The 27518-nt window shown below is 45.8% G+C and overlaps 1 protein-coding gene across 1 annotated transcript in view; it reads right to left on the reverse strand.

Moving 5' to 3' along the window:
* Positions 1-27230, reverse strand: part of Slc6a5 (solute carrier family 6 member 5) — a 51849-nt gene extending 24619 nt beyond the window's left edge. The window contains exons 1-8 of the mRNA XM_042691499.1: positions 26684-27230; positions 24195-24333; positions 22067-22198; positions 21592-21765; positions 12290-12431; positions 9498-9630; positions 4745-4879; positions 2596-2699 (exon numbers count right to left, since the gene is read on the reverse strand). Coding sequence (XP_042547433.1) covers positions 2596-2699; positions 4745-4879; positions 9498-9630; positions 12290-12431; positions 21592-21765; positions 22067-22198; positions 24195-24333; positions 26684-27208 — 1484 coding nt within the window. The 5' untranslated portion in view covers positions 27209-27230. The remainder of the gene's footprint in view (positions 1-2595; positions 2700-4744; positions 4880-9497; positions 9631-12289; positions 12432-21591; positions 21766-22066; positions 22199-24194; positions 24334-26683) is intronic.
* Between the last annotated feature and the right edge of the window lie 288 nt (positions 27231-27518).

Raw genomic sequence — 27518 nt, forward strand, 5'->3', positions numbered from 1 at the left:
CCAGGTTCTTTCTGCCACAACCACAGCTGTCATTTCTACTAAGGCACAAAGTAAAGTGTCACCCTGATTCAGATCAACAGTTACTGAGTAGTGTGATCAAGGTAGTAAAGCATTCAAGACTCTTATGTGTTGAACTATGTATCTTATACCCCACCAAAAATTCATATGTTGAAGTCCTAATTTTCAATATCTCAGAATGTGACTGGAGAGAGGGTCTTTAATGTGTCATTAGTTTAGCTCTTGATTCAATATGCCCGATGATCATAAAGAAAAGAGATGGGGACAGAGCCACACACAGAGGAAAGACTATGTGAAGAAATTAGAAGAAGATAGCCATCCACAAACCTAGCTCTGCCAACACCTTAATCCCATACTTCTAGCCTGAACGGTGAAATATAACACTTATGTGATTGAAACTTTCCAGTCTGACAAATTTGCTAAGGAGGCTCGAACAAGTCAATACAATGATCCTGTCTAATCTGGCTTCAGCTGATGTTCAGGCCCTGTTGCCTCCTGACCCCCTGTGCACTCACTTCTTCCCATCCTATTTACCAGCTCCCTCCACGTACAGCACCCCATTGGTTCCCACTCATGCCATCTCAGGCTCTCTGCTGCCTAAAATATCACTCTCGCCATCTACTCTGCTTCCTCTGCACCTTCTGCAATTCTGCCCAGCGTAAATCTCACCTGGTGATGCTGTTCCAGACAGCCAAAGCCAACCTTACCTGTCATCTTTCTCCTCTAGCTCCAAAGATGCTTGAGGAAGGTTTGACCCTCAGTCAAAACTCTTGCATTATCAACTGAATAAACGCGAGTCTGTGACAGCTGCTAAGGACGAATTATCCATTACCTAAGCATGGCCCTAAGCCTCTCATGCCTGGTTTGTGTATCATCTAAAAAGGAAGTGTGCTCCTGCCCCTCCATGTCTAATGACCAGAGGTATTTAAGGGCAGAGACATCCTCTGTCTAATAGGACCAGTACTCATACTGTTTCTTACTATCATTCTTTACTCCAAAGGTATGGTGGGAAGTACTGAGTTCTAGTGCTGGAGGTTTCCATGGGGCTAGGTTCTTGTTCCAGAATCTCCCTTTTTTATTTTTATTAGCATATATTAATTGTACAAGGTAAGGGTTTTATCATTACATTTCCTTACATGTATGTAAAGTACATCAGTCATATTTGCCTCTCTACTATTTTCTTTTTTTTTTTTGGTCATGAGGCCTGAACTCTGGGCCTGGGCGCTGTCTCTCAGCTCTTCAGCTCAAGGCTAGTGCTCTACCACTTGAGCCATAGCGCCACTTCCGGCTTTTTCTGCTTATGTGGTGCTGAGGAATCGAACCCAGAGCCTCATGCATGCAAGGCAAGGGCTCTACCACTGAGCCACCTTCCCAGCCCACTCTCTACTATTTTCTTGGGGTATGTGTCTGACAGTCCTAGGACTTGAACTTGGACACTGTCCCTCAGCTGGTTTTGCTCAAGCCTATTGCCACTTCAAGCTTTTTCTGAGTAGTTTATTGAAGATAAAAGTCTCACGGGCTTTTCTGCCCAACTGCAATCCTCAGATATCAGCCTCCTGGGTAACTAGAATTACAGGCATAAGCTACTAGCTCCTGGCTCTATTACTCTTTTTTGTTCTCCTTCATCTTCTCATTTTCCCTCCCCCTTGTAGAGCCCTACCAGACCCCATTTTACTTTCTTAAAATCAAATAAACTTCTAGAACTCCTCTTTGGGCCCCTTTCCAGGTGGAGAATCTCTCTACTTTCATAGCTTTCTCTTCGCTTTCATTATTCCATTTACCTTGACAAACATCAAATAAACTTGTGTTCAATGGGCCTATTGTGTCTTGTGAGTATGACTGACAATCAGAACTTGAATGCACACCTGTGATCCTGCACCTCTCCACCTAAATGGGAAGCTATTTGAAAACAAAGACATGATTTGAATCTTTCTGTCTTTTTCTTGGTCCATACATAATTGCAACAATGATGATAGTAATGGCAGCTGCCATTTTGGAATACCTAGTATGTATATGATATTGCTCTTATAACCCTGCATATGCCATCCCTTGACCCTTTCCCAACAAGTTATTATAATCTGTGCTTTACAGATGAGAGAGAAGTTTTGGTTACAGGGTGACATCATAGTCAAATGGTTCCCATCTCACTCCAAGGTGTTCTTTTTATTGTTCCCTGCTCACCTTCCTTTAAAATCCTCTAGAAAGAAAACATCTGCAACTGTATAAAATATTATAGTTTCCCACTCTATAACTCTATGATGATGATGTGACTCACTATCATCTGTGACTATACTAAGCTAGCTGCACAGCATTGTCTAGAGGGGCTGAGTGGCATCCTGTAAGTGTGCATCAAGTCCCCATTTGGTGTCTCAGTCAGTGGTATAAGTTGGGGGTCCAGAAGTTAATGGCTAGGTGTGGGCAGGTAATTTCTCCTAGGTTAAGAGTTCATGCTCCAGTGTTGCCTTGGGTGAAAGGGGAGGGTATGGGCTCCAGCATCTGACAACACAGCCTGTTCTGTTCCCTAACCCTAGTGTCACTCATCAGCTACCTTGGGGTCTCGCAGGTGTATCCCCCTACCTGTAGCAGTTGTTGTGGAATTTGTTGTAAGAAGAAAGAGTGATCAGACCTCCCCAGGCAGCAGATAAAGAGAAGAAAATCTGAGTGGCAGCATCTTTCCACACCTAGAAGCAAAAGCAGAGGAGAGTCAGGGTCCCCAGGAAGACCAATGCCAAGAGAGCCGAGTTTCCTATGCCTGAGGCCACATATCACCTGCCTAGGGACAAAACAACTTTGAGTACAAATGTCAATGAGAACTTCACCTATACCTGAAGCCAAAAGGTAGTAAATTACCTGGGAGATTTTAGGTCCTTCTAATAGGAAGTGAGGACCTTGATAAACTCTGCACATTTCACACTTATATGTCTTACCATGTACAACCACATGGAATGGAAGATTCCTTTCTTTAGGTTGATAGATACCTAAAGATCATTTGGAGCAACAAACTGTGGTCGTGAATCCAAAATCCTTTTTAATTGATTGGAGGGGGTGAGAGAGGGAGACAGAGAGAGGGAGACAGAGAGACAGCGACAAAGAGAGACAGAGGTCAACCTGATGAAAGTATGGTGTATGCATGTGTGAGATACAGTCTTTAGCTCTTAATCTCATTAAAGCAAGTATAGCACTACAACCCAGAGGAGTCATAGAACCAGACCCTTCCTGAACCTGGCCAAAGAATCTCTTGTTTCTCCTAAGTCATTCCTTCATCTTCAGAAAACTCCGTGTTACTTAAGAGTATAAGGTATAAGGCTGGGAATGTGGCTTAGTGGTAGAGTGTTTGCCTAGCATGCATGAAGCCCTAGGTTTGATTTCTCAGTACCACATAATCAGAAAAGGCCAGAGTGGCACTGTGGCTCAAGTGGTAGAGTGCGAGTCTTGAGCAAAAAGAAGCTAAGGGACAGTGCCCAGGCCCTGAATTCGAGCCCTAGGACTGACACATACACAAAAAGGGGAGTATGAGGTATAGATTTACATGTTTAGTGTCATGAATATCCATTCATCTTTATAAATTGAACCCTGTTCAAAACTGTTTAACAAAGAGCAAATCCAAGTGTATTCTGTGCCCATCCAACACCATTCTCCTTTATAGCCTTAGATAAAAAGCTATGCCTTGATTTAAATCAATCATCTATCCAGCTACTTCATCTAAGAGGTACAGCTAGGGAAAGGTAATTAGATGATCAAGATAATTGTCCAACTGTATGAAAATTGTTATGTGGGCTTCTTCTTTTTGTTTTGTTTTGACAAAATCTGGGACTTGAACTCAGTATCTGATGTATTTACTCACTGGCGGGTGTTCTATCCTCTGAGCCAGAAACCAACTCCCAGGTTTCTTTTCAATAGAACAGTGCTCTCTGCCTCCACTCTCCACAAAGCTACCTGGAAGGTAGATATGGTGGCTGGAGCCTTAGCAGCTATATCAAAGCTATTTACTGAAAATGGTAAAGTACAAAAATGGAAGTTTGAGTCCCTGGTGACAACATGAGATCATTCAACTGACCTTCAATTAATCACCATAAGAGGGAGATCAACTTTTATCTTGTTTAAGCTGACTTTATCTGGAGAATTTCCATTATGTGCAGTCAAACTCAGTCCAAACAACACATTCCTAACATAATCTGGAAAAAGCAACATTTTCTTTCAAAAGAGAAGAATTCACTGTCATTAAATAATAATAACTCCATTTGGAGTTTTCTTAGATTGTGAATTTTAGAGACCTATATCCCTGCACAGAATATGCAAAGAAAAGTTTGATGGATTGGGCGCTGGTCCTGTGTCAGTGTGCAAGAAGCATTCAATTGTGTATGAGGCCTTTAACATGACAGAATTGCTTGTCGCTTACCTAAGTGCCATGTAGTTTTCAGCGAGCAAAACTCTACTTCTAACACACCATAATTAGCCACAGACTAATGGAGTATGGTGGCCCAACACTATTAAAAGATTATCATTCCTCCCGTCAGCAATTGTAGGACACCTACTCCAGGGCTCTGAATACCCTCAGATGTTCCTGAGTGTATAATGTGCCAAGCTCATCGGCACCTTGTAGAAACAGGGAGATTCCTGCAGAGCCAAGAGGAAACCTGATCTCTTCTGCCAAACAGAATCCCAGAGTGTGACCCATCCCTGAACTCCCTCCCAAGGTCTGTTAGGACTGCAATATTAAGCCCACCGTGGCATCTGTGAGTTTCTCCCACTTCGGTGTGATGAAGTACCAAATTCCAGCTCCAGCTCCAGGCAGGGTGACTCCTCGGATGAGGAGGATCACCAGCACGACATACGGGAACGTGGCTGTGAAGTAGACCACCTAGAAGAGCCATTGGGCAGAGAGGCAGGATGAGCGAACTTGCGGAACCCACCCCTGCAAACAGAGGTTTAGCCACCCAGATGTACACCTGGCTGTGAGCTCTCTCCAGACAGGCCCAAAAATAAATCTTCCAGCAGACACTTCTAAGGCTCTGCAGTGCCTCAGCCTAGAAAAAAGCAGACGGCTGGGGGAAGTGTCACCCCACCCAGCCATTAAATGGAAGGAACCACTAGAGAAGGAGACTCTGTGATTCTCTACTCCAAAACTCAGACCCAGTTTCTACCATTAAAGGTGAAGTTTTGTTTATCATAAACCTTACAGCCCTGATTATACAGATTCTGTCAGTGGGGCAGCCTGGTAAGATAGAAAGACCCTGATCTTCTAAAAAATTATGTGACCTTGGACAAGCTATTACATCCATGGATCTCAGTTTCTCTATATATACAGTGAGATAATTAGAAATAATCAAGAAGATTAAGTGCATTAATGCCTGGGTAATATATATCACAGCACCTGAGAATTTGGTGATAGTCATCAAATGCAATTAAGTGCCACAAGGCTTTTATGGAGGAGTTCCCTAGGAGCTGACTCCTCATAGAAACTGTGCTAGACATCAGCTGCATAGAGATGAAGAACTCATTTTAAAAAATCAGAGCTGGCTATCAGAGGATCCCACTTGTAATCCTAGCTACTCAAGACTCTGAGAAGGCTGTGGTATGAGGATCACAGTTCAAAGTCGGCTTAGGCAAGAAAGCCTGCATGAGACTTATCTTAAATGAACCACCAAAGTGGAGCTATTAGTCAAGTGCTGGGACAATGGGAACACTGGCCCATGTGAGGGGAACAGACAATCCACACACTGGCTACACACACTTGAGTACCTGGGAAGAAGGCTCCAACCTGGCAGCAAAGGCTAGGCACTAGAATCTCAGGGATATAGTGATGTGTGTGGGATATAAGTTGGGGAAGGCAAGAGTTCAGATTAACATATAACGCCAGGGAGCCAGGCATGGTGGTGCACTCATAATATCAGCATAGCCCAGGCAAAGAGATTGTGAGTTCAAGGCCAACATGGGCTATATGGCAAGACCTTATGTTTAAAAAAAAAAAAAAGATCAATGGAGGGAAGACCTGGAATATTGCCCCTTAAGAAAGGAGGATGGCCAGGTGCAGGTGGCTCATGCCTATAATCCTAGCTACTCAGGAGGCTGAGATCTGAGGATCATGGTTCAAAGTCAACCTGGGCAAGAAAGTCAGTGAAACTCTAATCTCCAATAAACCACCAGAAAGTCAGAAGTGGCACTGTGGCTCAAGTGGTAGAGCACTCACCTTGAGCTGAAGAGCTGAGGGAACTGTCCCAGGCCCAGAGTTCAAGTCCCACGACAGACAAAAAAAAAAAAAAAAACAAGGAGGATGTCTGCCTCTCAGAGACAGCAGGGAAACCACATGGCTAGGAGGGAAGAACAGGAACTCTGTAGGTGAGTGGGAAGGGACCATTGCCGCAGATTGCCGCAGATTGGGGTGGCATGTTATAAGGCTTTTAGTGGAGACTATGTCAGGGAAATGAGCAGAGAAATGGCATGGCCTACTATCTTAATAGCATCACCAGATGGCTATGTTGTCAGTTTCCTGCAGAGCATTGGGAAAAGCAGTCATGGGCAGCAGTGAGAAGGCCAGAACAGCAGGAGACAATCACACACCGATATGCTTTCCAGAAGCCAAAAAAAATCTTGTCATTTTCATATGCGTGTGTGTGTGTGTGTGTGTGCATGCACACACACGCACATACCACCAGTACTGGGGCTTGAACCCAAAGCCTGAGTACTATCCCTTAGCTTTTTGGTTAAGGCTGGTGATGCTCTGCCACCGAAGCCACAGCACCACTCTGGCTTTTTGCTGGTTCCTTGGAGATAAAAGTCTCATGGATTTCCTTGTCCCAGCTGGCTTTGAATTGTAAGATCTCAGCCTCCTGACTAGCTAGGAATACAGTCATGAACCACTGGCACCCAGTCTCCTGACATATTTAACATGGAATGTGTAAAAGAAAAGTCCAGGATGCTTCTAAAGTGTTTGGCCTTTAGCCTCTGAAAAGAGAGGCTTCCCTTCACAGAAATGGAAAGGGACTGTTGCTTCCAAAACTACTCAAAGCCAACTTTGTGGTTGCAGATCATGGCTAAGGTGGCCTCCACCCCTATCATCATGGGCCAGATCACCTCTTCTCTGCCCCATGAGATAGCCATCTTCCTTCCTGGTCCAAAGAACTCACAGCGCTAGGGAGTGTGGGGAGGAAGCAGCCAGCTCCCTCCTATATCTGCAAGCTCCCTCTCTCCTTCCCTTAAAGTCTGAAGAAAGAGCAAAGCTAGACACACACACACACACACACACACACACACACACACACACACACACACACACACACACACACACACACACACACACACACACACACCATGAAAACCCAAGGGCATCTGGCATCTCAAGAGATGAGATGAGGCTGGGAAAGCAAGATGTTATATGATAAGGTACCATCTTGACCAGTCTGATTTGCTGCCCCCAACAAGATAACATACAGATATGGAGAACAACTAAGGACCATCTAACCTGGACCTGGGGACGTTGAACATAAAAATCACAGAAGTGATGTCCCAGACAGCAGGAGACATGCGACCTCTGAGTCTTCTGCCTCTAGCGCTGGTACCGGTCTAACCAGCTGCGATAGCTCCCATTTGACTGCTGATAGCTATAGGAATTTGGAGCTCCCTCTGAAGACCAGATATATTAGTTCCATTTTTCAAAGTAGGAAGCTGAGACTCAGGTTAAACATGTCACTGAATGTTTTCCAGATTGAGCCAAGATCTGAACTTTCTCACCCCAAAGCCATTGTTTTGGAGTGAGGTAAATGAGGCATTTAGGTGCAAAATTTAAGGAAGCACCTCTCCCTAGGGCCATTATGTATACTGGCAGGAACCTGAGAGTGAGCACTTCCTTAAATGTTCACCCTAGACACTACTTCCTCTCCTTCCCTGGTCCTGGAAGACTTTATAGATGGTGGTTTGGCTTATAAATCCCGAGACTGCTTGAAATGTGGAGGAGGCAGATGTGGAGGCCTGACGCACAGCTAGTTCCACATGTCAGGTGAACATTCTGAAGGACACACCTGTTTCCAGGATAGGCTGTCAGAGGAATCACACATGAACAGTAATGAATTGTGCTTGGCAGGAATGACAATGACTAGTTGATCTCAGCCTGTTGGCATGACCCCTCCAGGCATTCTTCACACAACAGGAGCCCTGCACAGGTGGTAAGGCACCACCAGCCTGTGCCAGCTAATTAGGTTAGCTTTGCTCTGCTGCTGTGAATTTCAGGCAGAGCAGCCCCGAAGGCCAGAAGGGCTACATTTGACCTTCAGGCTGCCTGCTGGTCTACCAGCCCCTAGAGTTCTAGCTGCTTGGGAGTTCTCTGTTGCAGAACAACTCATGGGCCATTTTTATTTTCCTATGTCCTGTGACAGGAACTGAGCTTCCCAAATTGTGGGCAAAGCACCATGTACACACACACACACACACACACACACACACACACACACACAACACACACAACACACACACACACACACACACACACACACACACACACCAGTACCTGCGGAATTTCTATCACAAAGGAGTTTGTCATGAATCAATGAGCAGCTTTTAGTCCTGCATTCACTATAGCGCTCAAATAATTTTCCATGATTAATGTCTGCACATACCCAGGGCAGGAAAATAAATTGTGGCTCATTATTTCTAGTGGTATTCTTCATTAAAGAAAAAAAGAGAATTGATTACTGATCTTTGGTTGGAAGTCTTTCTCAATGAGGCAGGGATTTAAGTTGGTAGATCAAAAAGAAAAATGTATCTGCTCCAGCCTGCTTAAACTTTCTTATTTCAGAAAGCCTACAAAAGCTAAACCAAGGCTTAAATTCTTTATGTGTTGGTCCTGGGGCTTGAACCCAGGTCCTTATGCTCTTGTTTGGCTTTTTCTGTCAAGTCTCAGCCACACCTCCATTTCCAGCCTTTTTGCTGGTCAATTGGAGATAAGAGTCTCACAGACTTTCCTGCTCAGGCTGGCTTCAAATTGTGATCCTCAGATCTCATCCTCTGGAGTAGCTAGGATTACAGGAATGAGCCCCCAACACCTGGCTATCCAACTCCTCCATACAAGCAATAGTTGATCTGACAACCAGACCAGGAGGCAAACACCTAGAGCATAAATTACAGAGTTTAAGGAAAGCAACAAAAATCTTAGGTGAGAGCCTCCATCAGTGGAGTGAGTAGTAGCCCCTAATAGAGAAAGATGACGCTAATCACAGCATCCTTGCCATACCTTGAGAGCTCAGTACACGTTTGCCTCATTGAGTCCTTTAAATGCCCCTGCAAGACAGGGGCATCCATCCCAATTCTACAGGGAGGAGTGAAGCCGCTTACCCACAGCCCCATAGCTACAGCGGGGCAGAATTAGAATGATTTCACATCTAATTCTACTGCCTCTCTTCCTACGCTCTGCTGCCTGCTCAGGACACAACCTGCTGCAAGTAGCCCCAACCCTTTCTCTTGCTTAGTTAAATCCAAATGCTTACTTTTCCTGAAGTCTTGATTCCTTTAGCCAGGGATGCGTACACAATTACCCAAGCCAGGAAAAGGCAGAAGGCTAGCGGCCACCTGATCTCACCAGGATATTCGATCCCAGCAGAAATCTTCAGCACAAAGTACCTAAAAAATCAGAAAGAGGAGAGGGAAAGGAGGGCCAAAAAAGAAGAAGAAGAAGAAAAAGAAGAGAGGGAGATGGTGGTCTGTAGGCTTTAATCCCTTAGCACAGCCGGAAGCCTTGAGCACATCCACCACCTCCCACACTCTCCTCATCAGGGGCCTCATCAGATCGAGTTAGAATGGATTGGCAGGTCTGGGCTCTCACTCACAGCTGTCTACAGAGACATCCACTTCTCTTAATTATGTGCTGAGGGGCTACAGTAGGCCCTCAATAGGACTCTGTGCGAGATGGTCAGCACACCATCATCTGAAATTGCTTTACAGAAGTGTAATCAAAATTCTAAACTGCTGAGCATGGTGCTTCATGCTTACAATCCCAACTCTCTAGAGGTTGTCTCAGGAGGATCGAAAGTTGGAAGATAAACCTGAGCTACATGGGGAGACCCTGTACAAAAAAAAAGAAAAAGGAAAGAAGAGAGAGAAAAAGAGAGGGTGGGAAGGAGGGAAGGATCCTGGGAGGGAGATGGGAAGGACAAAGGAAGGAAGGAAGGAAGGAAGGTGGGAAGGAAGGAAGGAAGGCAGGCAGGCAGGTACGCAGGCAGGAAGGCAGGAAGGCAGGAAGGATTCTAATCTGTCAAGGGTGATTTCTGTATGCTTTCTGCATTGCTCTACTCTTAGGAGCTGTATTCCAATAGGATTTATATACTTGTACTATGTAGTGGAAACTGCTTCTGCTAAAAGACTGTTTTGTGTTTCAGTTCAGGTTGCCTTGGACATAGGTTGAGTCTGAAGCTTGCTGAAATGTAAAAGTGGGGCTGGCCAGACCTAACTCAGGGCTCAGATTCCACACAGATAAGCAGCTGTTCACAGAAGGGATTTCTGGTTATCCGTTGCTGCTGCTGCTGCTGCTGCTAGCAACTCATGTTACCCCATGCAGACATTATCTGACTGGCCTCTCCACATCCCTCTCAGGTAAGTGGAGCCTGGCTGGATGGCTAGTGCAGTAGCTTTACTCCTGAGGACAGGTGGCAGCTTCAGAGACAATGAATCCTAATGGCAGATTCCAACCATCCCTTCGACTCAGCGCCAATCCACCACACATCCTGTATGAGGCTGCTGTGTTTCTAAGTCAACATTTTTCTGTGACTTGCCCAAAGTACCATCTAGAATTTAGACTGAGGTACCATAGAATGTTTTGACTCGCCAAGAAATAAGAACAAACTGGTGGAGGGGGGAGGGCTGGGGGATGGAAGTGGGCAGAATACCCCTTCTTGCTCTCTAGCCATGAGGCTGCTCTGTGCACACAGCCATGCTTCTCAGAACAGGAAGGAGGCAGGGCTGTGCAGCAACAGCCTCAACCCTTGGAGCCACCTAGGCTCGAGAGTTGAGTAAGAACCAACCAAAGAGAGTAGGAGGACAGCTATGTGGTAAAGCTCTTGCATAGCAGGTTCGAGGCCCTAGATTTGCTCCTCAGTCCCGGGGGTGGGGGGAGGAGGAGGAGGGAGAGATGGGGATTGAAAAAAGTGGAACTTGGCTACAAGACAAAATTTGGGGGACCGTATTTCACTTCCCCATGCTCCCATCCTGCAAATGTGTGAAACATGTGGACAATCACTTAGCACCTTCATCATCTCAACTACTCTTAAAGAACTTGGAACAGTCCCCAAACATTCTTGCTACCATTTTTCCCCCTGAAGATTGGCCCTGGAGATTAGTAAAAAACCACCGAAAGCAGGTTTGCCTTTCTGCTACCCTTAACTTCACAAAAAGGTGTGGTCAGATTTTGCCCAGTACCACCAGGGCACACGCAGTTTCTTATTGATCAGGGTAAAGGTAAAGCCCACTCACACTCTCCCCAGGATACCTCATCTTTAAAAGGGGAAAAAAAAGAAAGATTATTTAATAATTCAGCTTTGCTTTGCTTTCGCCCTGCAGGGTTCAGCCTTGTACCTCTGCCTACATGCAGGAGAGAAAAGCTGCATAGCAATTAATGGAATTAATACTGAGATATCAGGGACTAATTCTTATTATTATCTAAGTCAAGGCCATTTGTGTTTTACTTGGCGCCATTGCTTTGTGGGAATTATATTGATACCATTTTAAATGGGCACCACTGGCTCCTGCCTATAATCCTCGCTACTCAGGAGGCTGAGATCTGAGAATTGTGGTTGGTTCAAAGCCAGCCAGGGCAGAAAAGTCTCCATGAGACTCTTATCTCCTGAAAAACCGGAAGTAAAGCTTTAGCTCAAAGTGGTAGAGCGATAGCCTTGAGCCAAAGAGCTCAGGGACAGCACCCAGGCTCTGAGTTCAAGCCCCACAACAGACTAAAACAAAATAAAATAAAATGAGTGGCCTGTCTTGGGTGTGGGTTGACTTTGTTTTTAATCAGCATGATAAATTATAGAAGCAATGATTTTTGTTACCACCAGCCATCACTAGATCAACACTCACCTCCAGGCCTACAGTGCACAATGTTCCTTTGGAAGACAACCCGGGAAAGTCTTCCTCTCTAATCATTACAGTACATGCAGAGGATGCAGAGGGCAGGGACCCATTCCCCCGACCCCAGGAGTCACACTTCAATCTGTCAATTTGATGCTTGCTAATTCTCTGGGCTGCTCTAAGAAAGTCTGACCCCACCCCCAAAGACCAGCCATCTTACTTGAAGTACTCTTCACTCCCACTGACAAACGTCTTATTGGCCTGGCTGGTGAAGTTCACCATTGTCAAGTTGGGATAGGCAGTCATGCAGAAAGTTGAATTCTTGATCTGGATTTTGGGGTGATCAGTGATGACACAGGAATCTGTTCAGGAGAGCATGGGATAGAAACAATGAAATCTGTGCAGATGGCATATGCCTGCCTCTACCCATTGAAAACCAAAAACATCCACCCACTATTTGGAAGTAGCTCTGGAAGCATATGAATTGAATAACATATACAAGGGCCACAGAATGACGCTGTATTGATTATGGGGCCTGGTGATCACTGTGGCGCCCTGTACTGATAACACAGACTCACATTTATGGAGTATTCTCCGTGTGAAGGACTAATCACTTTGTAAAATTACCTCATTTAATCTTGACAACAACCTAAGCACAGGCTAAGAATGTGGCTTAGTGGTAGAATGCTTGCTTAGCATTTATGAGGCCTTGGGTTCGATTCCTTGGTACCATATAAACAAAAAAATAAATAAAATTAATTTTAAAAAACAAGCAAGGGGTAGTATCTCTATTGCTTAAATAACGAAACAGAAAAAGAGGTTAAGTAGATCTATTGTAGTAGTGAGGAAGAGAATCAGAGTTGAATCCTAGATTTGTATTACATTATAGAAGACAAATGAACTATAGAAATTAATTTAATCAAAGATAATGAAGCATCATGAATGGCTACTGCTATACAAGGTTCATTCCAATTTACCTTGGGACTGGGGAGTCGCCCAAATGGTGGTGCTCCTGCCTAGAAAACACAAGGCCTGGGCACTGGTGGCTCATGCCTAGAATCCTAGCCACTCAAGAGACTGAGATCTGAGAATTAAGGTTCAAAGCCAGATAAATCTGAGACATTCTCATCTCCAATTAACCAGCAAAGAGCTGAAAGTGGAGGCATGGCTTGGGGATTAGAGTGCCTACCTTTGAGTGAAAACGCCAAGCAAGAGCTGAGTTTAAACCCCAGTACGATCAAGTTCACCTTGGGCCCACGGCCCAGTACCACAACTGACACACAGTAAGTACTCTGTGATACACCTGCTGTGTACTCCCTAACTTCACTTGGGTCAGTGGATCCAGCAGCCACACTGTGTGCTGTTAATCTAACCTCCTGTTTGTCAGTGAATTGCAGGACCACGGGCCATTTGATGATGTGTGGAGGCATATTTCATGCTCACACTTGGGAGGCTGAGTGCTCCTGAGGGAGGGACATTACTAAGTACCCCAGAGACACAGGTCAGCCCCCTACAACGAAGTTATCAGTCCCAAATGTTAACAGTGGTGAGGTTAAGAAGACCTGGGATAAGAAGAGAAAAGCAACTCGGTATGTGGTAGTGCATCAAGCACTATGCTGGACCTTTAAAACAATTACTAGCTCATAAAGTCTTCATCAAGGCCTAGAAGAATACATTATCTTCACTTGAAGTAGGAATAAGTTGAAGTCTTTCTGGTCATAGTACAGCGTCTTTCTAACAGCATTAAAATACAAATAGACAGACAAATACTTTAATACAGAATCTATCAGAACTAAAAGGAATGTTTTATAAAGGCATAAGTGAGGAATGAGAACTGACAAGCTGGAAGACACTATAACCGGGGCACCACAAGGCATTGACCTATATGAGGCTGGCGTTGTGATTATCTATGTTCCAAAAGTGCAACAGAAAGATGCAGTGTCTTCCCAAGGTCATGCATACATAAAGCTAGCACAATCATAAACTGGATCTCTTTGAAGTCCTTGCTCTTAACTATATGATGCTGAAATACGGAGCAAGAATCATGAGCTCCAACACCAAAAGATTCCAGGATGGAGACACAAAAGGAGACAGAGGAGAACAGAGTGGGAAGAGACCACGACTTTGCTTTTCCAGCTATTCTGACAGGAGATGCCAAAAATGTGACTATTTATATGAAATTTCTTTTTGTAAATCATAGAAATATAATAAGATTGTTTTAAATATCATGAATTCTTTTTTAAAAAAATATGCAAACTGGGTGCTGGTGGTACATACCTGTAATCCTAGCTACTCAGAAGACTGAAATCTAAGGATTGTAGTTTGAAGCCAGCCCAGGTTTAAAACTACAAATCTAAGTGACTCTCATCTCCAATTAACCAGCAAAAAGCTGGAAGTACAACTGTGGCTCAATTGGTAGAGTGCCAGCCTTGAATGAAAAAGCCAACCAAGAAAGCAAGGTCTTGAGTTCAAATCCCAGTACTGGCACACATAGTGGCTGTCTGGTGTATGTGCTCCCAATTTACACCCAATAGAGGTGGGCAAGGCTAGCTGGGTGGGCAAGGCATCTGAGTTCAGGAGTTTTACTAGTTATGACAGTTCAAAGGAGTTTCTTTTTCTGTCCAAGCCAGCATTCCCTCATAATAGTTGTGGCTAGTTTATAGCACCGTTGCAATGATTAAATTAAATGAGACTGGCAATTTCAAAATTTCACAAAATACTAGGAGGCTGAGATCTGAGGATCACTGTCCAAAACCAGCCTGGGCAAGAAAGTCTGTGAGACCCTTATCTCCAGTAAACTACTACAAAAGCCAGAAGTGGAGCTGTGGCTCAAGTGGTAGAGTACCGGCATTGAGAAGAAGCTCAGGGACAGCTCCCAGACTGTGAATTCAAGCCCAAGGACAAGTACAAAAAAAATTCAGGATGCCTGGCACCTGATTTACACTCAAATTTTATTCTAATTCAATCATCCTTATTCATTATGCCTTTTCATTGAGTGAACATATCTAGTGTACCACATTCTCCCCTCACCTAAAAATAAACTCCATTGCCCTGCTGGGAATTACCTACGGCAACAGCTCATCCCCTAGTATATCTGGTAAACACTAAAACAATTCTGAGAATCCCTTCCTTTTGGTTAGCTCTTCAATCTACTATTTCTCCTTACTAGTGACATTTGGGGTCAGATAATTCTTTTGGCATGGGAAGCTGCCCTGAATACTTCAGGACATTGAGCAGCAGGTCTGACATCTGCTCCCTAAATTCCAGGGGCAGACATGCCCTCTCCCCCAAAGCAAAACACAAACATGTCTCTGGAATATTGCCAGATATCTCCTTACAATCTCTGACAGTCAGCTGGGCACAGGTGGCTTACACCTGTAATCCTAGCTACTCAGGAGGCTGAGATCTGAGATTCACAGTTTAACTCTTATCTCCAATTAACCACCAGAAAACTGGAAGTAGATTTGTGGCTTAAAGTGGTAGAGAGCTATCCTTAAGCAAAGAACAAACAAACAAACAAAAAACACCTCAGGGATAGCGCCTAGGCCTTGGATTCAAGCCCCGTGACCAAAAAAATGAAATAAAATAAAAATCTAACAGCTGAGAGCCAGTGACTCGCTAATCTTAGCTACTCAGAAGGCTGAGATCTAAGGATCACAGTTCAAAGCCAACCCAGACAGGAAAGTCCATGAGTCTCATTTCTAATTAACCACCAAAAAGCCAAAAGCAAAGCTATGGCTCAAATGTTACAGTACTAGCCTTGAACATAAAAGCTCAGGGATGGCACCTAGGCCCTGAGTTCCAGCCCCAGGATTGGCACGCGCGCGCACACACACGTAACAATAACAGCAACAATAACAAAATATCTAACAACTTCTGCTTGTAGATGTCTCTGAGTACTTTCCTATTCTATATTATCTTCTTTAACTTAATCAAGTAACTAGTTCTGGATTCCCAGATTAATAGCTAACAAATGTTGAGCAGAACAATTTTTCCCCCAGCAGCAGCGAGCATGAAGGCAGCCAAAGCTCTATCCATATTCCTTTTCAGTAAATAAGCGCAGGAAGTATTTCTCATCCTCCAGCCATCCATCCCCTAAAACTGAAGAGATCATCAACATACGGGCGAACATCAAGTCGCCAACTTCTAAAATTGCCACTGTGGAGCACGCACTCGCGTGTCTTCCCTACAGACAACCTCTGGATGTCTACGGATCCTGCCCACTGCAGCAGCACAAGGTCACCTCTTCCTGCGGCAACGGAGGAACTATGCTTTGCTCTCTCCTTGCAGCCTCAAACCTCCTGCAATATCCCTATCTTCCACTGGGGGTCAGGCGCCTGCTTCTCAGCTCCTCCTGTAGGTCTGCCAGAAAAAGAGTGATGGGCCTTCTCAGTGGAGAACGCTGTGGCCCAGCAACCCCGAACAAAGAACAGCGATAATGATCGTGCTAAATTGGAAAGCTGTTGGAATGGGATTCTCTTTACGCGGGCAATTATTAATAAATGAAAGCACATGAAAGGCTAGGGAGAAAAGGAATCATTTAATTAAAGTTCTAATGAAAATTAAGCCATTTCAAGAATAGAAATGGTATTTATGGTGTTCTCATTTGAAGTGAGCTAGCTCCCATTTGCACAAAACAGTTTCTGGTCTCATTGGACAGGGCACAGATTACTCATTCTCCACAAAGGATACCTCGAGGGTTGTCTTAAAGAAGGAGCTTCACCTGTGAACAGCCCTGTAGAAAATTCATGGCAAAGTCTACTTCTCCACATGGGAGAACTCAGGTCTCTCCTCTGGGGCATCCCCAGGCATCTCCACTGTGAAACATGGTCCCCAGGTAGCATGCTCCAGCAGCACTGAGAGGGAGGTATGGGGCAAACATCTACCCACTGCCACAGAAGGTCACATGGCAGCCGTTTATCCCTTGTCTCCCTGGATGTCCCTTGGCCCAGCTGTCCCAAGTGGTGGCTAGTCATGAGCTTCATAGGGAAAGAGTGTGCCCGAAGGTCAGCTGAAGGACACTGGTGGGAAGCAGGTTTTTCATTTCCTTATCAGTATGTCCATTTGGGAAATGGTCTGAGAATATCTGTTGTCTGGACTCCCAATTGTCCAGCAAAGCAGAGAGACTATAAAGCTACCTGGATCTGTGCAGCTCACCCAAGTGCAGATAACACAGAGAATGATAGATGGAGGGGCTGCATGAAGAAAGAGAGGCGGCCGACACCTCATTTAAAACAACAACAGAAACAAAATTAAAGCCCTGACTAAGAATTAGATAGCATTTACCCATCCTGTCCACGAGCTCTCAGGGAATAATCATAGTGAAAAGTGTTCATTGTCCCTTTGTGCTCAGAGCTTTATGGTTTTCCGGGTTTGTACCAGTGGACTAGAAGCTTAGCTGTGTCTGTCTTTACTCTGCCTTCCATATTTCCTGTAAGCCAAACTGCAAACACCATGAAACCATAGCAGGGTAGGGTTCCTGCCTCTTGGACCATAATCCACTGGGTTGGCTGGTCCAGCCAATATGCTTAACTTGCTTTAAAAAAAACTAATACACATATTCAATAAATTCATGTCCATGATAAAAAATGTAGAAAAGAATTATCCCAATTACATTTTTGTTAATATTCTGAGCACAACCTTTCTGTTTTTGTTTTCTCCTTCTCTCCTTCTCTCTCCTCTCTTTATACACATACATAAATTCATCTGTATTACTCTTATAGTAAAGATAAAATTATACTATACATCTTCATCTTGGTCTAACGTGTAATGTAATATAGTAAGGCTTTTCCTATGTTCTATGAAGTCTTTTTTTTTTTTTTGTCAGTCATGGGTCCTGAACTCTGAGCCTGGGCACTGTCTCTCAGCTCTTCAGCTCAAGGCTATCCTTGTACCACTTGAGCCACAGCACCACTTCTGGCTTTTTCTGCTTATGTGGTGCTGAGGAATTGAAGCCAGGGCCTCATGCAGGCAAGGCAAGCACTCTACCACTGAGCCACCTTCCCAGCCCTAAGTCATTTTTAATGAGTACAGAATGCTTTATCCTATGGATGAACTGTAGATTATTGTGAGCTATGGAATTAGTAGATCATTATGTGTATTTTGTTACACGTTTAAGTGTGCTGTTTTCTAATGCTGAAAGTATGACTAACAGTTAATAGTCTTATTTTTTTTCTTTTTTTTTGGGGGGGGGGTCCAGTTATGAGGCCTGAACTCTGGACCTGGGCACTGTCCCTCAGCTCTTCAGCTCAAGGCTAGCACTCTACCACTTGAGCTACAGTGCCACTTCTGGCTTTTTTATTTTTTCTGTTTATGTGGTGCTGAGGAATCGAACCCAGGGCCTCATGCATGCAAGGCAAGCGCTCTACCACTGAGCCACCTTCCCAGCCCCAGTTAACAGTCTTATATAGTACTTACCTGTCTCTAGTTTCTCCCTTAAGATAGATTCCCAGAAGCAGAACTGCTAAGTTAAACTGCTATTTACACAAAGTTCCAACATATCTCATAGAACTTCAACCACAAACATCATTTAGGAAACACACCAAATTATACCACTTTGCTCAGACTATAGAAATTCTGGACTAAAGATTCTTTGAGAACCCTTTGAGAATCTTGGGTCATGAGACCAAAGTTCCAGGGCTGGTCTGTCCTAATACAACTTGAGCCTAAGAGTCCATTCAGTTGCCTTCAAAATAGTGCCCATGCCATTTGGACCAATTCATGGGGCTCCTATCAGGAATAACAGAAATACCATTCATGAAGCTGCTTTGTAGACTGGAAAGCATTTAGCATAGTGGTTAAGAGCACGGCCTTCTTGCAAGGCAGGCAAACTTGGGTTCAGAAACCTGGGTCTACCACACAACTAACTCTGACCTTGGTCTCAAGTTATTTTTTGTTCACCTGTAAAATGAAAACAACAAAGGAACTCATGTCAATTTGTTGTCCATCTTATTGTCGATAATAAAAGTGTTTAACAATCATGGCGTGTAATAAGTGCTGATAGTTACTAAGATTCAAGATGCTGCACACAGATAAGTAGAGGACAGTGGTGTTTCTGAACTTCTGTCCTGGCTGGAGGACAGCAGCAGAGCACGATCTCTATGACTCATGTGTACCCTGCGGCAAGTCCCCACAACGCATCCCCCAAATGCTGAATCACGAACAGCAAATTCTCTCTTGGAAAGTGACTTCTCTTCCAGACACAATCTGGAAAGGAACAGTAGCATGCTGGGATGGCCTATGACCATGATGTATTTCTCCACTCCAGACCCCCTCCTTGCAAAATGCACTTTGTTTAACATGATAGCCATTTTCAGGAAACTATTCTGCCAGCAAATGGTTGGTTGTGACTCTGACCAGGGTTACCAAGCAGGATGCCCCAAAACCATAGCTCTTTAGAGGGCTCTTTGTAGAGCCAAAGAAGATGGACCACTCTACACCAAAACTGGGTAAGGAAGTCCAATTAAGGGCTGAGGAAGAGCTCAGTAGTAGGGCCTGTGCTTAGCATACACAAGGCCCTGAGTTAAGTCCTAGCACCAAAGAAATCAATAAACAAAAATAAAAGGAAGTAAACAACCTCATGGTTCTACCCTCTTAGTTGTGCCTGGAAAATTTGACATAGAGTCCTTGCCTCCATTCCCAGGTAGTATGATTTTTTTTTTTAATCGGTTTGGGGTAGTGCCTAATTATGTTCAACTTTGTAGTCCCATACCCCATGATTATGATATGCAGCATCTAGGTTTAAGAAGCACTGTTCTAACCTAAAAGATCATCAACAGGGAAATTGTCATAGGATACTGAGACCCTGGAAGGTTGAGGGACACATCAGTCCTGATTATATAACTAGAGAACTGCACCCATATGATTCCAGGTGCACTGCTCAAATTTAATGGTAAGTAGTTCTTCAGTCTGACATGATAGGAAGGCACATGCACATATGTGTAAAGGTTAGCACACTGAGAATGACTGTCTTTAAGTGTATGTATCTCTCTTGGGCCTGTAGGAAGGAAGAATTATCTTTTGCTGTTAACATATTCAAAGAGTCAAATAATGCCCTAGTTGGACAATCAGACAATAGGGGAAAGAGGTCTTTAGGGAGGCCAGCAGTAAGAGCCAATTATGGGGAGAACACAGCCACTTGTCTCAGGGAAAGGAGAGACCTCTTGCCTTTGGTCCTCATTAAAAGACCAGACCTGGGCTGGGAAGGTGGCTCAGTGGTAAAGTGCTTGCCTTGCATGCATGAGACTCTAGGTTCAATTCCTCAGCACCACATAAGCAGAAAAAGCAGGAAGTGGTGCTGTGGCTCAAGAGGTAGAGTGCTAGCCTTGAGCTGAAGAGCTGACAACACCCAGACCCAAAGTAACTGATACTAGCATCATCTGTGTGTAGAGTTTAAACTTTTTCAGCTACTATCATTTCCCTTCTGCCTTTTCTCAGTAGAGGAGGCCATAAGAAAGTAGGGTACAGAATATTATTACTTTGATTTCTCCTATAAGGAGAATCAGGTTCCAGAGAAAAGTTTTCTGATCCAGTTAGCAGCGGAAATGGCTTCTAGATGAGAGAGCCTTTCCTATATATTTGCCCTATTCCTCATCATGTTCTCTCCTATCCTCCACCCATGAGACTTGGTTTCCCCATAGTCCTCAAGTCTCAGGGAATATCACCAAGTCTCAGTGGATGTCACACTGGAAAAGATCTTTCAGGAACATTCCCTAACTTGCCAGCAAACATGCTTCCCCTCCAGGCCCTATATGATACATATTCCTAAAATAGACCTAAGCCTAAATGTCTACACTCATGTTTATCTTGCACTGAGTAGTACTTCACAATGTGACCCCTGGGACTAACTTGTATCTCTCTCCTAGGAGGATTGCTTGTTTGAATTGTACCATGCAGGATCTGGGCAAAAGGCAGCTTTTTATTCAGGAAGGCTAGTAAGGGATTTCTAACCACCTCCCAGGCCGGTCTGTTAGTCTGTCACTGTGAAACAAAATAACATCCTAGCTAGCTTTGTAAACCTGTAAATTTCACAGGTGGCTCACACCTATAAATCCTAGCTACTCAGGAGGCTGAGATCTGAGGATTGTGGTTCAAAGTCAGTCGGAAGAGGATAGTTCATGAAACTCTTATCTCCAATTAACCACCAGAAAACTGGAAGTGTGGCTCAAGGTGGTAGAGCACATGCCCAGCACTGAGCCCCTGAGTTCAAGACAGGTGACCAACAAAACAAAAAACCTTCAAATACGCAGGCTCCACCCAACCTAAAAAAGCTGAATCCATCCTCATCCTATGTAAGAGAGGTGACTGCATTTTTAACAAACACTCCAACTATTTGTGAGCAAACAAAACTTTGATTATGAGCTTATCATTCTTACATGGATTATGAGCTTCTTACATGTTAGAATTAAGTATGTTTGGCTGTGTTGCCAGACTCAAGTATAGAGCCCGACATGCATAGTAAGTGCTAGAATAATCCTCGTGAATGACTCACAACAGTCACATTCAAGACATAGCTAAACTTACCTAGTAAAAGTTTGGTTTTATCTTTGCATTCTGGCGTGTTCCAAGGGTTGTTGCAGGAGCCCCAGGGTAGCACAGACACAAAGGAGGCAAACAAGTAGAAAAGTGTGTAGCAAATAATCACATTGTAGTATATGGCTATCAGGACAGAGATGATCAGCATTGCAATGCCACAGCCTGCAAAAGCAGAAAATCCAGATCGTCATTCAGAGCCTTGGGGCTCTGGAAATCTCTCAGCTAGTCACAGGGGTGGGAACATAGGTCTGGACTCTGTTTCGATGGATGTGCTAATATGAAGTAGACTGTAGGTTTACCAGGGATTTTGAGACCTTCTACCAGGAACCTAAGAATGACAGCCATGATTTTGGCCAGTTCTTTAGAAGGACCAAAGACAGGGAAGAGGAAGTGAGGTCTATGGATCTCAAAAGCAGATCTCCTTGCTAGTGGCAGAGGAAGCTGAAAGACAATGTGGACTCACCTTGGAGAGCTGGGATGGCCTTCCACACAGACACTGGCCCCTGACTGGCAAATTGACCCAGTGAAACCTCTAAGAAGAAGATAGGCAATCCAGCCAGTGCCAGCATCATCAGGTAAGGGATGAGGAAAGCACCTGGGGGGGAAGAATAGAAAGTGAGGTCTAGGGAGGCAAAGGCAGGTTTCTGGCCCATTTTAACCCTCTGAGCTGGGGGGTAGGCTCCTCTATACTCTTAAGGTCAATTTACCTCCTTTTCTGATGCTATTGGTGTGCTGATTTGGAGTCTTGCTTCAAGAAGTATGAATGGAAACACGTTTTTGTTTTTGTTATTTCAACTTCCCACCAGACAGGATGCCGAAGGCTTATGTGCTGGTAGGTTTTTATTCCTTATAGCATTTCAATTTCCCCAAATTGAGCCCTTCCAGGATTCACCAAAGCCATATGTATTTTGCCAGAAGGCCTAACCTAGGATCGAGGTACCAGGTAAGCCTTCTCAGGCTTGTAGACTTCTCTAGGGCTCTTCCCTTCAAAGATTCTTCAGCTTGTCTGGGAGGATTTGGGGACAATGCTAACATTTGAAAGAGATGGATCGGGGTCAAAGAACACTGTGCTTCAGGGAAGAAAGCTGTGGCCCACCCTTTACAGTGAAACTGTTCTGCTCCTAGGTAGTAGGAAGGGCTGCGCTTTCCACACCACTCTCGGGGCTGGCAGGAGGGGCAGGAGAGGGGTCTGGTACTGCAGTGCTCACAAAGCTGCCTCAGGCTGGGGGAGGTGCTCAGAGCTTGCTAGTTCCTGAACTTTGAGTAACAGCAGCGATCAAAGCACAGGCACTTTCTAGGGCCAAGCTCACTTGACGGGATCACCCTCCCCCTCCCCTTGGGGCTGGTTGGGTTTTCCTTTCCCTCCCCGACAAGAGCGCTTGCACTTCCAGCACTCTGTCCTGAGAGCTCTGTGCAAAACAGGACGGAAACCCAGCTGGAGTGCCGAAATCTGTGTGGCCAGCACATCATTTCGTTTCCAAAGCACCACTGGTTGTAAAAGCTCTTTAGTCCTTAATGAGTATTTGTCAGAGTGTTCTAATTTTGAATGGAAGGGGGTCATCTATTTTCCCATTGTCACCATCCCCTGGTACAGCATCCGTTCCTCCCCCTCTCCAAATTCAGGTAAGCAAAAGGGGGAAATAAATAAACTAAGGGCGAAGTGACTTGTTTCTTGCCTCTTTGATGTCTTTGAAATGTGGAAGGGAGATTGAGGTGTGAATACTTACTCCCAGAGATGACTGATGAACTTGGGGGAAGGTGACCCCACGGCACACAAGCCAAGGGGCCCTGGACTGCCTTGTGCCCCTTTTCAATGCATACAAAAGAGCTACAATGCATTCTGCGGTTGATGCACCCCTACGGGCATTCTCCCCGTCTTTGAAACAGTTTCCTTCGTTCAAAATCAGCGTCTTTTTTTTTTTTTTTATCCAGTTAGGACAAATGGAAGGAAAATCGGCATTTGTTCAATGAGTTTACTAAAATGAAAATGTGTCCTGCTTTCTTCCAGGAAGGGTGTGTTTGGGAGGGTGCTTCTGAGAAGCCTGGGAGAATTCCTACACCCCCATCCCCTCTCCCTCCTCCCCCTGGCTGGTCTCTGTCTCTCATTCCCCGGAATGAGTGCCCAATCTTAGAGTCTCCTTTGTAGAATCGGATTCCCAAATTATAACCTAGAATATCTTAATTGGGGCTTCAAGACCGCGTGACCAGTGGCTGTATAGAGTGGGCGAGGCGCGAGAGTGCCCCATTTCCTGAGTACTTGAGTCCAACGACCTTCTGTCATTGTCTACTTGGTTCAGGACCCAACTCCCCAAAGTGAACCAGTGGAGGATTGTTGTGGGGGGAGTCCTATGCCTCCCCTTAACCCCATCTCCTGATAAAAGCCTCCCGGACCTAGTGCCAACCAATTTAGTTCTCTCCTGTCCTCCAGTTTTCCACTCAATCCTACAGAGATGGAGCTAGTGTGCCAGGAAGCTGCCCCAGGCACCCCCTCTCCCGTGCTTCTGTGGGGCTTTGGGTCCTACCCGACCCCCAACCCTCCGATACCCACCCCACCGCCCGAGCCGCAGGCGGAAAGAGCTGAAAAGCCATACCTCCCCCGTTTTGGAAGGCCAGGTAGGGAAACCTCCAGACATTGCCCAGCCCTACTGCATACCCCACCATGGACAGGATGAAGTCCAGTTTGCTGGACCAGTTCCCTCGGGCCTTATTCTCATCCCCTTGCTCGTCCTCCTGGGGGCGGAAAAGCACATTGTTGGATAACAGACCTGGCTAGGTCCAGCAAGCAGGCCACATTCCATCCCTCCCCACCCCCAAGGGAGGGTCCTTCCCAGCAAGCAAGACCCCCACTTTTCAACAGAGGATGCATCGGCAGGCAGGATCCCAATTCTATTAAAAAATAAAAAGATGCACCTATAAGCAGGGGCCTCATCCCTCAACCCTGAATCGGGGAGTCAGCAAGCAGGACTCGATTTTGATGTAAAAATCCCCTAAATTCCTCTTCCCCAAACTCTACCATCAGAGCACACCAGCAAGCAGCTCTCTCCCCAAATCATGAACTTGTACCTTGATTGCAAGCATGTCACTCCATACCCAACCCTCATCAAGAGTTCATTTGACAAGCAGGCTCCCATGTCATGCCTAGACTTCCCAGCAAGCAGATTCTTAACAGAGCTCCCAAATACACCCCAAAAAATCCTCACTTGCACCCCTTTTTTCAGCACTTTCTTCCTTTGAAGTGCATACAAAAGCTGAAAAGGAGCCTTGGTGCTTCTTAAAGCCTGCCAGAGCCCTTGCCTCATTTCTCTATCAGAGGAGAACCTGCCTGGTCTGCTAATTTAAAGGAAGCCTCCTGCAACCCTAGTGCAAGAGAAATGAGCAAAATGGAGACTTGGAGGTGAAACAGAGAGAGAACAGAGAGAAGGTGGATGTGTAAGAGACAGGACATTGGACACTCTGAGTGCCATCTTTACTACTAGTCACATAGATTAGCCTCAGGCAAGCCATTTACCCTTTCTGAACTGCTGCGTTCTCATGGGTAAAATAAGGGGCTTAAAATAACTGTCATTCCCCCCCCCCAAAAAAAAAGCATGCTGGATTCCAGCAGTCTGTGAATCTTTGGAGCTCACTTCTCCAAGCTCACCCTAAGGTGCTTTCTGGACGCAGCCTCTGGTTCTGGAATGCCTCACTACTAAGCAGAAACAGCTGAGGGGCTCAGGGGCACCTGGATGAACTCAGAAAGTCATCAAGAAACCTGGGCTCTAAGGGTCTAAGGCCCCAGCACCACTTCCACATTTTTAGTCACCCTCCAACTCAGACTAACAATTTTGAATGCCTCAACCCTATATGACTGGCCAAGAAGAAGGCTAAACAGCAGCCCTCTAGAGAAGAAGTGGCGTTGGAAAGGGGAGAAGAGCTAGGTGAGTGTCAGAAAGCCACAAACAGAAACAGGCAAGGGCCTGGGGGGAAAAAAAGTACTCTCAAGAATGTGCACATCTCTAACATCCTCCCTACATTCCTTCCCTCTGCCGACCGTCTCCATCCTTAACCCCACCCTTCAATCCTTTCTGAGCTGAAAGGGTGGGAGTTCCAGCTCCTGTGCCGCAGTGCGGAAGTTAAGGAATGAACCCCTGCATTTCACAAATTCTAGTCTGCTCCATGCCCCACCGCACCCCCACCTTCACACACTGCACAACTGCCTAGCCCCAGAGTCCAGGGGAGAGAAGACAGGAAAAAATAAATCCGGATATGGAAAAGAAAGAGCTAGAGTGGTGAAGCAGGACAGAAGAAAGAAGCAATCAAAGAAGGGAGGAAGGAGGCTGGAGGGAAAGAGGGGAGATGTGCTTTTATCCCTAACCCTAATAGGAAGAGACTGGACTTTGCTTTTATATGCTCCCAAGTGGGTGGGGGGGGGGGGGGTGGAGGCTGGCAGAGGCTTCCACAACTGAAAAGGTCCACATTAAGGGTGGAAAATTCTCCCCCCAAAAACTTATGTTGGCAAAATTAGATAACCTGGTTGCTAATGGACCCAGGTAACAGGCCCAGAGGCTTGAGTTTCAGTAGCTTCAGGTGAAACTGCCTCTCCTGGAGGTCACAGGTGTAAAAGCTAGAGAATAGAAATTATTATCCACCTCGGCCACACATGTGGGCTTTTCTGTGCTTCTTTTGTACGATTTTCTTTTTAATTTTTTTGTGTTATTTTAGAAGGAGGCAGAATCATAATGGTCTGCTTAAAGGGTTAGAATCTATTGGCTTCAACTACTGAGAGGATCTACATCCTGATTGCCAATAACTACCAGCCAGGCTGGGAAGGGGCAGTTCGCGCCCCCAACCCCGTCCCCGATCTTCCTCTCCCCCCCCCCCCAGCCCACCCCCGGCTGGGCCACTGCAGCCCTCTCACCCTGAACCCCAGAGCAGTGCGAGCTTCCGAAGCCCCCAAAGCTGCGTCCCCAGCATCCACCCCCCCCCACCGGGCACTGCCAACCCGTCTCCCCATCAGCACACGTGCACCCGCCACTGCTCGGCTCGCCTGGCCTCGCGGCTGGAGAGGGAGGAGGCAGGGCGGGCTTGCGGGCCAGCTTACCTGTGTGGCCGAGGTAGCCACGCTGCCCGGAAGCACCGACGCGATTCCATCAGTGCCCAGCACCACGGTGCTCTGGCTCATGTTCACCCAGCCCACGGCCGGGGTATTGTTGTGTTCCAGCGTGCCCTTGCCCACACTCACATTCGCATCCCCCTCCGGGCCGCGTAGAGCTGGGATCTTACAATGCAGCGCGTTGCCAGGCCCCGCGCCCCCAGAAGGGAGGTTGGCCTGCGCGCCGCCGTGCCCTGCGCTTAAGTCCCGGAGGGCCGCCGAGGCCGCCGGCTCCCGCTGGCCACTGAGTTTGCAAAACCCCACTCCTGGCCGGTCTACCTCGCAGGCTCGCGCATCCGAGGGCTGGAAAGTTTGGGCTCCGGTGGAAGCGGACCTGGGCACACGTGGCGGCGGCGGCGCGGCGGCGGCGGTCGCCGCAGAAAGCTCTTGCTCCGGGCTGGTCTGGGGCGCGCACGGGTTATCCCGATGGCCCGGCGCCGCCGCCTCCAGGTTGTTGGCTGGTGGTGTATTCATTTCCTTCGAAGCACTGTAATCCTGCAAATACAACGTCAAGTTCATGCAAGAAAAAAAAAAGTCACGATCGGTAGCTGGGGAAAACACTTCTACACAAGGAGAAGTTCGGAACTCAGCTCCAGACACAGTACTCAAGGGAGCAGAGGAAATCTGGATATGTATATATTTTTTTTCTTTCGGCAGTGCAATCAGTAGTCTCAATTTGCCGGTCTTGTCAATAACCAGATGTCATGAAACGGCTATTTTCTCACTCACAGAAGACGAACTAAGAGGCAGTTTTTGTGTTTTGTTTTTTTGATGGAGGGAGATG

The sequence above is a fragment of the Dipodomys spectabilis genome, unplaced genomic scaffold, assembly GCF_019054845.1.
Source record: "Dipodomys spectabilis isolate Male_0828 unplaced genomic scaffold, ASM1905484v1 ptg000145l, whole genome shotgun sequence".
In the NCBI taxonomy this organism is placed as follows: Eukaryota; Metazoa; Chordata; class Mammalia; order Rodentia; family Heteromyidae; genus Dipodomys; species Dipodomys spectabilis.